This window comes from Triticum dicoccoides, chromosome 3B, assembly GCF_002162155.2.
Source record: "Triticum dicoccoides isolate Atlit2015 ecotype Zavitan chromosome 3B, WEW_v2.0, whole genome shotgun sequence".
In the NCBI taxonomy this organism is placed as follows: Eukaryota; Viridiplantae; Streptophyta; class Magnoliopsida; order Poales; family Poaceae; genus Triticum; species Triticum dicoccoides.
This window is the reverse complement of record NC_041385.1, coordinates 25,793,785-25,808,006: the sequence shown is the minus strand read 5'-3', so window position 1 is coordinate 25,808,006 and position 14,222 is coordinate 25,793,785. Positions and strand designations below refer to the sequence as shown.

Here is a 14,222-nt window from a genome sequence, read left to right as displayed (position 1 = left end):
GTCGTCGCCGCCGGGCAAAGCCCGCGTGGTGCCGGCGGCGGCGGGACTCGTTTGGCCCTCACCCGGAGCGGTGGTCGCGGGGGACCGCCTCTTCGGCCTGGCGGCGGATCTCGGTGGCCGGCGCGGCAGAGGGTTGCGCGCTGGCGGGAGGTGGTGCAGGGCGTCGCGGCGGTCTGGTGGCGGCGCGTCGCGGGCGCAGGCCGGCAGGGCTACTTCTTCAGCCTGGCGTCGAACCTCGGTGGCCGGCGCGGCGGATGGATGAGTGCTGGCGGGAGGTGGTGCGAGGCGGCACGGCAGTCTGGCGGCGGCGCGTCGCTGTGGAGGGCGCAGGCCGGCTGCGGGTTGGTGCTCCTCGCCGCGAGGGAGGTCGTGGATGGCCAGATCCGAGCGGGCTGATCCATTTTCGGTCCGGATCTGGTGCGTCTTCAGCGCTGGCCGGCGTCCTTGGGGTGCTCACGGCAGGGAGTGCGGCGGTTGTCTCTGAATCCTTGCGTGGAGCGTAGCAGGCTAGAGGATGTAGGTGGTGCACCGGCTCTGGCGGTGGCGGCGGTGTGAGCGCAGCCATGGCGGCGGCGGCGCTGCGAGGCCTTGCCAGGAAGGGTCTTGGCGGGCAGCGGGCGTTCGGTTGCTGCCATGTGAGGCGTGCGGCGATGCCTCGGCGGTGTGGGTGCCGGAGGGTGGTCGGAGGTGCGGGTCGGATTCATCCTGGTGGCAGTCCCCTGGCGTGGGTGAAGGCGTCCGTGGCGGAACTGGCTTTGCACCGCTCGGTGGTTGCTGCGGCTCCTAGTCGATGTTCAAGGTGATGGCTTTAGGCGTGTTCCCTCGGCAGTGAGGGGGGCTTCGATGGCAAGTTGTTGCGGCGGCGGCGGTGCGAGGCATCTGATCGGGACTGGCCGGGATCTTGGAGACTTGGAGATGTGCAGAGCTACGGATGAAAATCCTGTTCGGTTGTGGCCGGACCGGCGTTGATGGCACCTGCGGGTGTCATTCACCTTCATGGAGGCTTCGTCAAGTGCAACGCCATCTTCCTCGCGACCTCGTATCGGCAGCTGACTCCGGGGCGAAAGCCTTGATTCGTAGGATCGGCATGATGGCAACGTCTTTGAGGTTGTTACTCTGTTGGGAGCATTGTGCTGGGAGACTCGAGGTCCCATGATGCGCTCCTCTGATGTTCACCGCTACCCGGATCTTTCTCCTTCGGCGCCATGTACGGTCGTCGCTGGCTACTCCAAAGAAGCTGGAGTTGCTGTTCTTCGGAGGTCTTCAGTGTCGGCCGAGACGCGGCTAGGGGCTCGGTGTTGGGTAGGCTTCTTGTGCCGTAGCCGTGTTGTTGTGTTTGGCTGTCCTTGTACGAACCGGGTGTGGAGTTGGTCACCTTCGTTCTTCGCAACGAATGGTTGACGTTGTTGTGTGTCTCATCTCTCTCCTTCTATAAAGCTAAGGTACGCAATTTGCGTACCCTCGAAAAAAAAACATTTTTGTTTTCGTAACTACGAATGGGCCCCACGCCATGTTAGTGACACATCAGCCATATACATTGCCACATCGATGCATATTATGTCTACAGACAGCGTTAGCACCGTATTTGCCCGTTCGTGTCAAGTTGTAGAACCAGTTCGATGTATTTTTCAAGTTTAGGCATCAAAGTAAACATCCATATCAAGTTCAAGCACCACCGGTGTATTTACCTCTTCTAGACAATACATACTACCTACACTCGGCTGTGGAGTGATAAATAGAGAAAGCCACACGACCTTTCTTACAGGTCGCAATTGTTGTTCTACCGGCTAGTACTTACTTGGAAGCAATAAACAGAGACAGAGGTACATACAACATTTCAGCTTCGTCTACAGGCAGGAAGTGGAGGTGAGATCAGACGTCGGCCTTGTGCTCCGGGCGGTGCGTGAACTCGAAGTCGACGTGGACGAAGGCGCGCTCCACCTCTGGCAGCTGCTCCAGCTTCTCCTGCAGCGCCTCCCCGATGTCGTGCGCCTGGCTGAGCGGCATGTCCCCGGGCAGCACCACGTCCACCTCCACGAAGTAGTGCGTCCCGAAGGTGTATGCCCTCACGGTGTCGATGTGCCGGATCTCCTCGTGGTGGTTCCATATCAGGTACGTGAGCTTGGTCAGGTACTCCGCCGGCGCCGACCTCCCGATGAGCGTGCCCACGTTCTCCAGCACCGTCCGCGCCCACGTCGTGATCGTGTACAGCGCGATCTGCATGCATGCAACCACAGTTCATTCAAATTAACATCTCTGGCTAATCTGGTTTCCATTGTAGAAGTAGATCATAAGTATTTACCAGTATGGCTCCGACGGGATCCATCCACCACTTGAACTTGACGGCGAGGAGGGCGCTGACGAGGCCGACGGAGTTGGTGATGACGTCGAAGAAGTGGTCCTGCGCGTACGCCCGGACGATCTCGTTCTTGAAGGTCCGGCAGTAGAGCATGAGGAAGAACTTGACGACGGCCACCGACGACATGCTGCCCACCATCCACATCTCCTTCCAGGTGTCGAATGTGGTGTGCTCCTGCGTCACCAGCTCCCGCCCCGACTCGATCAGCACCTGGAACCCCAGGCACCCCATCACCGACGCGAAAACCACGATGCCCTGCCACAATGTCAGCAACTCTAACCATCAGTCATCAACATGCACAATGCAAAAACATGGTTGGAGTGCATGAAGAACAGCATATGTATATATACCACTGGCTGCATGCGCCTCTTGCCGATCGGGTAGCTGTACTTGTTGGGCTTCTTCATGGCGTGCGCCGTGAACCAGAGGATGAACCCTGACAGGAGGTCCAGCAGCGAGTCCAGCGTCGACGCGATCACCGCCATCGACCTCGTCTCGAATGAAGCGACGACTTTCCCGACGAACAGGACCAGGTTGATGATGTTCGACAGGTTGATCGCCAGCTTTTCGCCCTTGGCCAATTGCCGCAGCTCTTCCTGGTTAAGAGAACAGTGAGGACTAGTACTAGATAGGTAGGTACGTATACTAGGGAAAGCTGTTACGCATGTAACAATGGATTCTGGATTTGTACTACCTCGGTAGGAGCACTGTTCTGATCCAAGCAGCCGAGCTCATTCATGCTCTCCATCTCGCTGAAATCCTTCAGGAGACTCTCCTGCTTCTCGTAGTACTTTGCGATTTTCCTTTGTTTCCCTGAGATGCATAACTTTGTTGTCACAAGGAACATTGATCAAATGCTAAAGGTGGTTTTCGGTTCCACCGGTGCAACTGAATTCAGTGCTACGTACTCGTTATTCCCTGCATTCAAGTGACAATAGGGACAATAAACATGTATGGTCTCCAACATGCTTAGGGATCCTTGGTCAAGTGATTTTCATTACAGCTACTAATAGTGAAGGTTGGGGGTAGTTTCCCCGCAAATTCTATTCTACGCTCTATGCTAATAATAGAACCCAAAGCGCAGTCACACACAATCACATAAATAAATGAATGGTTTCTTAAGACATGATTATTATTTTTCATAAACATGTGAACATTTTTTAAACATGGGGATACATTTTTGGCCAGTATTAATTCAGTAATATATGGATGTTTCCATTATTATTATTTTTCGACAAAATTGTCAACTTTATTAAATAAATATATATGTTTTATCGAAAGAAAAATAATGGGTTGTACAGTAACTCGCCCATATTTTTTGACAAAGAGTGAATTTTATTGACTCATAATGAAGCATCAAGGGGATAAAAACACAACGAGTACACACCCCGCCATCCACTAGCACCAAGACACGCAAAAGAAACACCGGCAAAGACCAAAGTTATGCCTACGCGAGGAAAAAAAACCTAGGCGATCAAAACAGTGATCGACAAACTACAGTAGGACCATATCCGCACCAACTAGCTCTTGACAGCACAAAGACATCATGAAAGGTTCCTCAAAAGCAACTGGCCCATATAAGAGGGCTTGAAGTGATTTGGCTTAGGAGAGAAAAAGGAGCGAAAAATCTCTCGATTTTTTGAGAAACACAAAAAACGGAGAGGAAATATGAAGGTAGCGGAACGGAATCAGATTTTTTTTATGCGGAAACAGAAACAGAATGGAACGGATTTTTTCTGGTGAAACAACATTCTGTTTTCATAAATACGGAACTTTCCACTATTTCACGACTCATGTGGCCCAGACCACTCAATAAAACCTATGCTGCGGCCCAACAACCTCAATGTCAATCACCTTCTGCGTTTCACTATACCAAACATGCCACACCAAACACCGAGAGTTTGTGTCCCCAAATCGGTTGGTTCCCTTCAGATCTTGGCAGTTGGTGTGTCTTTCAAGGAGTACTTTTGGCTGGCGTTTGGTGTGGCGACCACGACATCTTCTTCTGTGTTGTTTTGTGGCTTAACCCGGTTTCTCCAACCCTCTGATCTGGTGGTGGTGGATTGCAAGCTTGTTCTGCTTGGGGTGATGCTCCAGCCGATGTTGCTTCAACGACTTTTAGATCTCGTCTCAAGGGGCGAGTGGCTATTGCGGTCTTCAAAGCCTTGTGTGGCGAGGGCATTTGCAGGTCTTGCTTTTCTTTGCTGTTGGTTCAGTGCAATTTTCAATCACCGGCGGGCAGCGTACAATCAGAGGAAGAAGAAGACTAGTATGCTTTTTATTGTAATTTTATTTTTTACTGGTCGTTCTACGTCCAGTTGTCTATCCTTTGTACTGGCCTTTGTTTTCCTCGATGATAATCAGATTTAAGATGCCCTTTGGGTGTCTTTATTAAAAAAAAAGAACACCGCAGGCACCTCCACGTGGTGCCGCTGGTTTAGGGGATCATCGAAAAACGGTCTAGTCATGTGAATTAAAATAGTTTGTTGGTTTGCTTGTGTTTTTCTCAATTATTCAAGAGGTCCTTTAGTTCCTGTGAACATCCAATTTTGTATCTAATTTAGCTCATATCAGTTTTAGGTACTATATCAGTCTGTATCTGTTTCGAGGCTTTCTGTATTCATTCCTAGTTCTCGAAAAGAAAAATATGAGAACAAAATATGGCAGCGCTCAGTATACTCTGCTCCGCTTTGTTTTCATCAATATAATTTGGTTGTTATTTTTCGATGAAATGAGAGAATAGGAGTACTCGTAGTTTCCATCCGATGAAGAATTGTCCTAGGCAGCTGGATTTCCCTTGCTAGATACAACGCTCTTCCTCTAGCTTTCCCCTTCCTTTCGGCCCACCAACTCTTCGTTCTCCCTTCATTGCTTTTTTCCTCATATATCCAGCTAATAATGCAATGGGTTGCTTAATATTGGTCCATTATCATCTTAAAAAGGGATATGCTACTCTAGTGTCGAGTCATTTGCACTGACAATTTGTTGCAAATGGTGACTCTACCACTCACGCACTAGTGGAACAGAGTTAGACCCAACCGACAAATTAAACAATGTTACTAACCTAATAATGTGATCGATCAGCACTGTCACGGAAACATTAGAAAACAAGCTAGCGTCATCACGGTTTTCGCACCCATAATAGCCCATGCTGCATGACGAGCTGGATTTTTCTTCTTCTTTTAGGATGTTGCATCGAACTTGCCTGCTTACATTTGCCGCTCCTATTTGGTTTTCGTTCTTGAAATGGACAATGGGCATGGCAAGGTATGGAAAGAAGGGAATAAGATGCGCTCCAACAGCATCTCTTACTAATCTGGAAATGTTGCCTAAACAAACAATGCTCTAACGGCCGGGGTTCTAAAGAAAAGCACGCGCGCACACACAAGCACGATCTCTTGTTCTACTTCCGGATCAAAGTAGCAAGAAAAAGACGTGCTTCAAATATGTATAGCCGCAAATAAGGTCTCCTACAAAGTTGTACTAAAGCTGCGACACTTACTGGGGATCGGAGGAGGCACTAATTTACTTAAAATCTGCACCGCTAACTCTAAGACGTTTAGTCTCTTCTTCGTTGAGCAGCCGTCCATTTGAGTGGGCATGGTTGCTTCTTGTGCTAGCGCGCTACTCCCTGAGACCTGACCAAGAGGCCGTTGTAGGATGTCGCGACCCGTGCGTGGGAAAAGCATCGGTACCAGTAGAAAAATGAAGGATGGTATCGAATCGATCGAGTGCATGGTGCGTGCAAAGGTATTGGGGATCATATCAGCAAACTCACGGAGCAGAGTACGCACGCAGCTAGCGAGCGAGCTACCAAGAAGAACACGGCGAGAGAGGAGCGGGAGACGCACCGTGGGACGGGCAAGCGGCGCCAAAGAGCCTGGAGAAGAAGGGCGGCCGCCGGTGCAGCCGCTCCGGGGCGCGCAGGGCGTCGCTGCTGCCCATGCGCAGCCTCCACGACTCCGCCGGCGGCTCCGGCTCCCCCTCCTCGCGCCCGCCCGCCGTCGCCATGCGCGCGCTGACAGGTTCCTCGAGAGGTCACGTACGGGACTGGCTGGCTAAATCTTCCGTGCCTCTTCTCTTCTTACTACTCGTGGCACGTAACAACTTCCCCTACTTAAGTGCCGAGCCATGGATCCGCGCCGACTAGTTTCTTGGTGTCTCGGTCGCTTTTCCCTCCCACTAGTCCGCGCGCGTCCGGGTCGTGTCGTGTCGTGTCGTGTCGTGCTCGCACCTGTTGCCGGCTCGCCGTGGACGGTGACAAGAAAAGCAGAAGGAAGCATATCCTACTCTCCTACTCCTGTCACGCGCTGGTCTAGCTAAACATGGCGACACGGCCATACCACCAACTGCTTTCGCGTAAGCAAAAGCAAATCCATCTTCTTCCGGTACTCGTAATTAAAGAGACTTCCGGTTCTGGTGTCGATCAAGTCGGCGACGCCGAGTTGACGACTAACCACTCTGCCTTCTCCCTCCTGGCTATTAATTAACCACTCTGTTATGTACTGGTTTAACCTTGTGTGTAGCGTTGCTACCACTTACTTTTGGCTATTTGGGGGCTAGCTGGTACTCCCTCCGTCTAGGTGAGTAAGTCATCTTAGGTTGTGCACCGTGACCAAGGAGGGGGAGAAAACGAGAGTACACAAAATCTTGACGCCGGTGGTGAAAGTGATGGAATATCTCCCCAACTTTGCGACGGCTCCATCGAGCATATATGGCATTTTTTGAAACATGCCACATTTTTTCTGGACATTATTAATTCAGTAATGTAAGAATGTTTTCACCATTCTATTTGTTTTTGACGAATTATTTCAAATTAAAAGTGATAAAAAATATGTTTCCCCAAACTAAAAAATAAATTAGATAGCAGACTGTATAGTAAGTGGCCCATATAAGAGGCCCTGAGGAGATTTGGCTGTTATTCTTCGCCTAATCGAGAGAATTGACTCGCTCATAGTTTCCTTCGCATGACAAATTTGTCAGGCGAACTGCACATAGCTCAGTTTGCTGGGTTCCGTGTGGTGGAACCTTCCCATCAGAGTCCCAAGTCCTAGACTTGGCCCGGATGGCTGTATTTTTCAGGATTTATTTCAGGCATGCCGACAGTATCAATGATATGTCGACCATATTCTATTTGTTTCCATGTGGTGGCTCCATCAATATGAAGATCTGCCGGACTAATCTATCGAAGATGCTCTTAGGGGTAGGATTAGCGGGTGTGTGGTCACAGGGGTGAGTGTGTGCGTGTTTATGAGCGTCTGCATTCCGCATGTTTCTAAAAAAAGACAAATAGTCCTAGGCTGCTGGATTTCCCTTGCTAGAGGCAACATTATTCCTCTGGCTTTCCCCTCCCTTTGGTCCACCAATCCTTCGTTCTCCCTCCATTGCTGATTTCCTCATACCCAGTCAATAATGCAATATGTTGCTTAATATTGGTCCAATGGTTTTTTGCCTGCTTATTCTGCTCCTTTTTCTTGTTCGTAACTGAACCGTGTGGTTTTCGTTCTTAAAACGGACAATGGCCATGGCCGGGTACGGTAAGAAAGGAATAAGATGCGCTCCAACAGCTGCAAGCTCTCCTGTTAATCTGGAAATAATGCCTAAATAATGCTCCAACAGCCGAAGGTCTCATGACTTGGGATAACTCTACTTCCCGCTCAAAGTACTCCATCCGTCCGGAAATACTTGTTATCAAAATGGACAAAAATGATGTATCTAGAACTAAAATACATCTAGATACATCCTTTTTTGTCCATTTTAATGACAAGTATTTCCGAACGGAGGGAGTAATAAGAACCAGATGTGCTATGAAGATGTAAGATCTCCTAGAGTAGTGATCTGAAAGTAATGATGAAAGATGTAAGGGCCTCGTTTCCGTTGTGCTGTGACAGTTAGGACCCGGTAGCAAGCAAACCAGCTTAATGGACGTTATTATTTCTAGGGCTTGCCAGTACTTCCTCCTTCTGGAAATACTTGTCATTGAAATGGATGTATCTAGGTGTATTTTAGTTCTAGATACATCAATTTTCATCTATTTTAATGACAAGTAATTCCGGACGGAGGGAGTAGCAAGCAGAAGGCGAACGTTGTAAAATTCGCGACCCGTGCGTGGGAAAAGCATCAGTGCTCACGGAGCAGAGGAGGTTGGTCGTAGTCACACATCACGTGCATGCCAGCAAACTCACGAAGCAGAGTACGCACGCAGCTAAGCTAGCTACCAAGAAGAACAAGGCGAGAGAGGAGCGGGTAAACGCACCGTCCGACGGGCAGGCGGCGCCGAAGAGCCTGGAGAAGAAAGGTGGCCGCCGGTCCGGGGCGCGCATGGTGTCGCTGCTGCCCATGCGCAGCCTCCACGACGCCGCCGCCGGCGGCTCCGGCTCCCCCTCCTCGCGCCCGCCCGCCGTCGACATGCTCCGCTAGCTCCGCGCGCGTCTCCGGTGCAGGTCGATCGTTCAAGACAGACAGGTTCGTCGAGTCGAGAGATCACGGGGACCAAAACCTTGCTATTGCCGCTTACGGCCTTGTGGAGCCGACCAGACGCAACGTCCCGCACTTAAGCGCCGGCCAGCTGCTTCCTGCTCTCTCGTCTCGAAGGCTTTCCAAGTCCGCGTCGGGCGGTCGGGTTCGTGTCAAGTCGTGCTCCTACGTAGTACTTTATTTTTATTTTTCTGAGGGAACGTGCTCCTACGTAGTACTAGTACTACTTTCCAGCCCAACGCCGCACACAAACGGAAAGGAGGCCTACTCCGGTGACGCGCTAGCCAGACCTGACGGCACGGCCACACCAGCTTTCGGGCAAGCAAAGCAAAGCAAATCTATGGAATCGGTCCCGGGTTAAAGAGCCTTTCGGGCGGCGGCCCGGCGTACGTACGTACCTGGTGGACGGCGACACGTACCGCGGTCAGGTCGACGATGCCAAGTTGCCGACTCCGGCGAGGTGCGCGCGCGACGCGGGTCTCAGCCACTTCGCTCTCTTTCCCCCTCCTGGCTACTGCTGGCTGCCATGACGGCTCGACGAGGCGATGGTGCCAAGACACAGACAGACCCGTGGTTGCCGGGTGCACGCAACGTAACGGGGTGGGTGCACCGTGGTTCACGAGCCTTGCCGCTTTCCAACCCAAGTCCGACGGAAAGATGCACACTCCTGGCACGCGGCGGACATGGCACGGCGACGCGGCTGTGTGGCCTTTTCTGGCAAGCGAAGCTATCTAGCCATCGATCTGGTGCAAAAGGACACCTCCGTGCACCGGCGTGCGTGCGTGGCAGACGGTGACGGCTACCGTCGTTCGATCGATCGGGGTCGACGATGCCAGGTTGCCAACTGCGGCGACCGGCGAGGCGAGCGCGACGCGAGTCTCCGAAAGGCAATGGAAGCAAAGCAATCTATGTATCTGGTAGTGGTAACTTTGATCGATGAGGTCGACGATGCCAAGTTGCCGGCGACGGCGAGCGCGTGCGCCACTGCGCGACGCGCGCACGAGTCGTGCCGTGACGGCACGGCGAGCCAATGACGCCAACACTCGTAGTTGGTGGGTACACGTAAAGGGGCACGCCATGGCGGTCCACGAGTTTTGCCGCTCTAGAATTCTTTTTCAGCTAAAGTCCTAGTCACCTTTAAAGGTATTTTCAGACAGACAGAAGGCTGAGTGGCCAGTGGCAACATGCATCCATAAAAGTTATTTACCTAAACCATCACACTTGAAGTTAGGATAATAACTTGGTATCATATTTGAACCTGGGCACAAAAGACCATCGGTTCTGCGCCTAATGCGAAACGCGAAGCATTGATACCTAAATTTGGTCACGAACACAACGAAACTGACTGATGGGGCCCGCCTGCCGGTCGACGTGGCATGCCTATCTGGATAATTCGCTAAGGTGGACGTAGGTCCCATCTGTCATCCTCACGCACCTCCTTCATCATCCCTGTCTTTCTCTCTCTCCCCGACAAGCAACGCAGAGGATGCCGCCAGTGGCCAAGCTCAGGCTGGACCCATGCCTCCACCGCCATGGTCGGCCACCACGGTCGTCCCCGTCGGCAGCCTGAGGAGCCATCCTTCCTCAGCCATCAACCTCCTCCTCCCGTCCAGGCCGCTGCGGCAATGCGTGCCTCGCCCCAAGAAACACAACTCGAGCCGCTTGCTTGTCGGCCACCGACCGCGATGTGGCGCCCGCGACCCTGCAACACGGGATCTGGCACCCAGGTCCCCGCTATCGTCTGCATCGGCCGTCGGCGTCCGCACCATGCGGCACCCACGTTCGCATTGAAGCGGCATCGATCAGCCGTCTTGTGATGCTGATCTGACCGACATGAATGTAGGTAAGCAGCCGTTCGATCACGTCCGCTTTAAGCGACATTGAATATGTGACAAAGCTTCTAAACAAGAACTCGTGAAGAGGGTTTTGAGTGGGATCGCAATGTTGAAGGCCTACGGATGTTCGGACTCATGCAAACCTCCTGTCGATTTACCTTCGGTTCACCGGAATTCGGACGTGTGGATCAATCCATAGACATCAGCAAGCGACTCAGCATGGTGTCGAGTTGCTCACATGTGGACGCAATGACACGCGCTCGATCTATGTGTTGCTCTCCATCAGGCTATGCATTAGTTTTTTCTTTCTCTTTTGTATGTTGTGTCATTTGACTGAGACTTGATTGGAATCCTTCCGTAAAAAGAAAGAGAGACTGAGACCTAACCAAACCCTTAAGTTATAACCACACACGCATATCCACGTCCGTCCTTGTGATCATCACGCAATTAAGCACGCAAAAAGGATTCCACGGACCACAGCCCTTGTTCATGTCATCAGTTAGCAAAAAACTATTGTAGGGTGGCTCACCCTCGTACAACACGACAATGCCAGCACGCTTCATCATCAGGAGAACAAGGGAAAGAAATGCAGTTTAATTATTTAGACCAGGCTCCGGCATGCATGCATGCATGCATGGCGCCCAGTTGTGAGCAAGTGACTCTGCATGCGCCACACGTAGACGGCATGACAGGTCAGACTGCCGCGCTCGATGGATGTGTTGCTTTCCATCAGGTCACGCGTTTCAGGATTTCTTCTATAAATGAGGGAAAAAGTCTAAATTAAACTTTAAATTTGTAGGCGAAAGCTAAATGAAACCCTGAACTCTAAATCCCTGAAATCAGCACACCAAACTCTCAGATCCGGTCTATTTTGAACCTTGACAGGATTTAGCTGGGATTCGCTGAATTGGGCCGGCCCATTAGCGCGCACACACACATATAGATGTTGTATATCCTCCTTCTGATCATCAAGCAATTAATTAGAGTAAGCAGGGGAAAAGAACTCGTTCCACGGGCGACAAGATATTCCCTTGTTCATGTCATTTATCAAAAGAAAATAGTGTGGCTCACTCTCGTACGACACGACAAGACCGGAATTCATCAGTTCAAACGGCTTGAGGAGAACAAGGAAATTATTCTACAATTGCTTTTGGAGGGCTGTTTCATTGTTGTTTTTAGAAGAGGAGGAATAGAAAATAGGGCCAGGAAACTTCGTATGCAGCTTTCTGTTGGACTTGCCTACGTCACAATGATTGCAAGTTTGGAACCGGGCGGAACCGAAGGACGAGCAGGGCGTCCGGCCGGCGGTGGCAACGAGCGTGGACGCCACTGAGTGACCATGAGCGTCGCTCGGTGCACGCACGGTTGGTGGGACGAAATGGCGGCAGCAGCAGCAGCATCGTCAGGCAGCACTAGTTGTTGTTATATCTAATCGTGATCTTATCTTGCAAAAGTTAACTGCGGCCAGTTAAAAGCAATACGAGTCGTGTTGCAAATCTGTAAGAGGTGGTACTACGTGCAGCTCTTCTCACTTGGTTCCAAAAAGAACCAGGCCGATTAACGTGAAGAGTGGGGCGAGATATATACAGCGGCCAGCGTGCAACCAAGAGGAAATGGCAACGGAACAGCAGCAGCGCGCAGCAAAATCAATCTGTATTTCAAATGGACGGCAGAAGCAGCACATACATGGATCATGCGCGGAATGGTAACACAACAGAGGAGCAAACGCTGCAATGGAAGGAAGAAAGAGGAAGCATGAATCATACCGTGGCCACGCATGAAGACGCGGCTGGCGAAGGGCGGCGGCTCCTTGGGCCGCTCCGGCATCCGGAACTGGAGGTCGCTGACGTTGAGCCGCCACGCCGCCGCCTGCTCCTTCCCCATGCCAGACGACGGACCACAACACCGAACGAGATCGACGCCGGGGCCGGCGGAGGGAGACCGACTGATCTTGCTTCTTGCTAGCGGTGTGCAGCGCAATGCATGCGACCACGCAATGCAACCGCACACGACTCGCAGGATGGTGGTGGTGGAGGGATTCCCTTCCGATCGTGTTGGTTCCGACTTATGAGAGCCCGCAGAGGCCACAAGGAGCCAGGGCAGGGACGGGGAGAGAGAGGCAGAGGAGAAAGTGTGGAGCGGTTGCGACCTCTCCTGTCTCCTCGTGATGACCCGCGGTGACGAGCGTGAGCCTGACGGACGGACGGGCGTGTTGGTTCGGCTCTTGCACCTGTCGTCTGTCTCCCTCCGTGGATGAGTGAGTGACCGTGATCGTGATCGGATGGCGCGCCGTTGGGCCGGTGCACGGAACCCGGGCGTCCGAGTGGGGGATGATGACGACGCGCGCGGCTGGGGTTGGAACTTGTCACTTTTTGTTCTTACTACTACAAAGCTTTTGGCACTTGTCACTTTGCATACGTGCATGCGCGTAGACAGGAGTGGCCGTTGTCGCTTTGTTTTGGGCTGCTCGCCTGCAGGCAGGCAGGCATGCGTGCATGCATGCCGCCCCGCCGCGCCGCGCAAAACGTTTTCTTAACATCTAAGAATGTGATGACAAAAAAAGTTAGGAAAAAAAAACCAGTGTTGTAATGTCATGCCCATTTGAATGGATGTTGTTCATTATTTGGCTGCATAGCATTAAAAGTAGGACGGCGATAACTGCCACATGTGTGGCATCTAGGGGTATGTGCCGCACGCCCCGTGTGGCATTGACACAGGCTCGCCCGCACGAGCACGTCCGGGTGCACCCCACCACGGCCCGCACGTTTGGTGTGTGGCGCGATCACCCGCACGAGCACGTCCGGGCGAGCGACCACGCGGCCCGCACGACACGTCTCGGCCGTCGCCCCTCTCCCGCCTGCGAGCCACACGCCCCGCGTGGCAGTAACCATGCGTCCCGCCGCGATTGCCATGGTCCCGCCGTGATTGCCATGGTTCGTTTAACTGCAGTTGCCATGTCTGACAATTATAGTTGTCATGGTTGCTCAATTGCAGTTGCCATCTCAAGTGCCGGATGCCATTTTTGGGCAACTGCAGCTGTTGCCATGTATGGTCTGGTCTATTACAGTTGTCATAGTTTGAAAAAATTTAGGAGTTGCCACCTATTAACACTAGACAGTTGCCATGTAGCACTACAAAAACATGACAAAAAAACATGCTCGGGTAAAGAGAGAGTTGTCATCTGCTTACAAGCACACTAGGGCAATTGCCATGTACCCTGCAAAAACACGTGGCAACTGATAGCTTTTGTTGTGTGGGAGAGGAGACGGACATGTGGGCGACGGTGGTATCTTTAGGAGTTGCCACCTACTAACACTAGACAGTTGCCATGTAGGGTAAAGAGGGAGTTGTCATCTGCTTACAAGCACACTAGGGCAATTGCCATATACCCTGCAAAAACACGTGGCAACTGATAGCTTTTGTTGTGTGGGAGAGGATACGGACATGTGGGCGACGGTGGTATCTTTAGGAGTTGCCACCTACTAACACTAGACAGTTGCCATGTAGCACTACAAAAACATGCTCGGGTAAACAGAGAGTTGTCATCTGCT

General features: G+C 51.9%; 1 protein-coding gene across 3 annotated transcripts; it reads right to left on the bottom strand.

The window, feature by feature from the left end:
• Positions 1-1,622: 1,622 nt before the first annotated feature.
• LOC119274488 (metal tolerance protein 7-like) lies at positions 1,623-12,752 on the bottom strand. 3 transcript variants are annotated; one of them, XM_037555196.1, is made up of 5 exons: positions 12,438-12,752; positions 3,054-3,172; positions 2,710-2,955; positions 2,303-2,614; positions 1,623-2,217 (listed from the first exon to the last, which is right to left on the bottom strand). In XM_037555196.1, the coding sequence occupies exons 1-5, from the start codon at positions 12,553-12,555 to the stop codon at positions 1,873-1,875; spliced, it is 1,140 nt and encodes a 379-aa protein (XP_037411093.1). In that variant the 5' UTR covers positions 12,556-12,752; the 3' UTR covers positions 1,623-1,872. The 3 variants fall into 3 exon arrangements, with proteins under 3 accessions (XP_037411093.1, XP_037411092.1, XP_037411090.1); XM_037555195.1 differs by lacking the exon at positions 12,438-12,752 and adding an exon at positions 8,616-8,823; XM_037555193.1 differs by lacking the exon at positions 12,438-12,752 and adding an exon at positions 6,211-6,428.
• Positions 12,753-14,222: the final 1,470 nt, after the last annotated feature.

Bases quoted from the DNA above. Each gene is read 5' to 3' on its own strand.
- LOC119274488 (XM_037555193.1), bottom strand. From the start codon at position 6,370: ATGGCGACGGCGGGCGGGCGCGAGGAGGGGGAGCCGGAGCCGCCGGCG. The intron at 3,173-6,210 runs GTGCGTCTCCCG...TATGCATCTCAG, and splicing joins CGCCGCTTGCCCGTCCCACG to GGAAACAAAGGAAAATCGCA. The intron at 2,218-2,302 runs GTAAATACTTAT...GCATGCATGCAG, and splicing joins ATCCCGTCGGAGCCATACTG to ATCGCGCTGTACACGATCAC.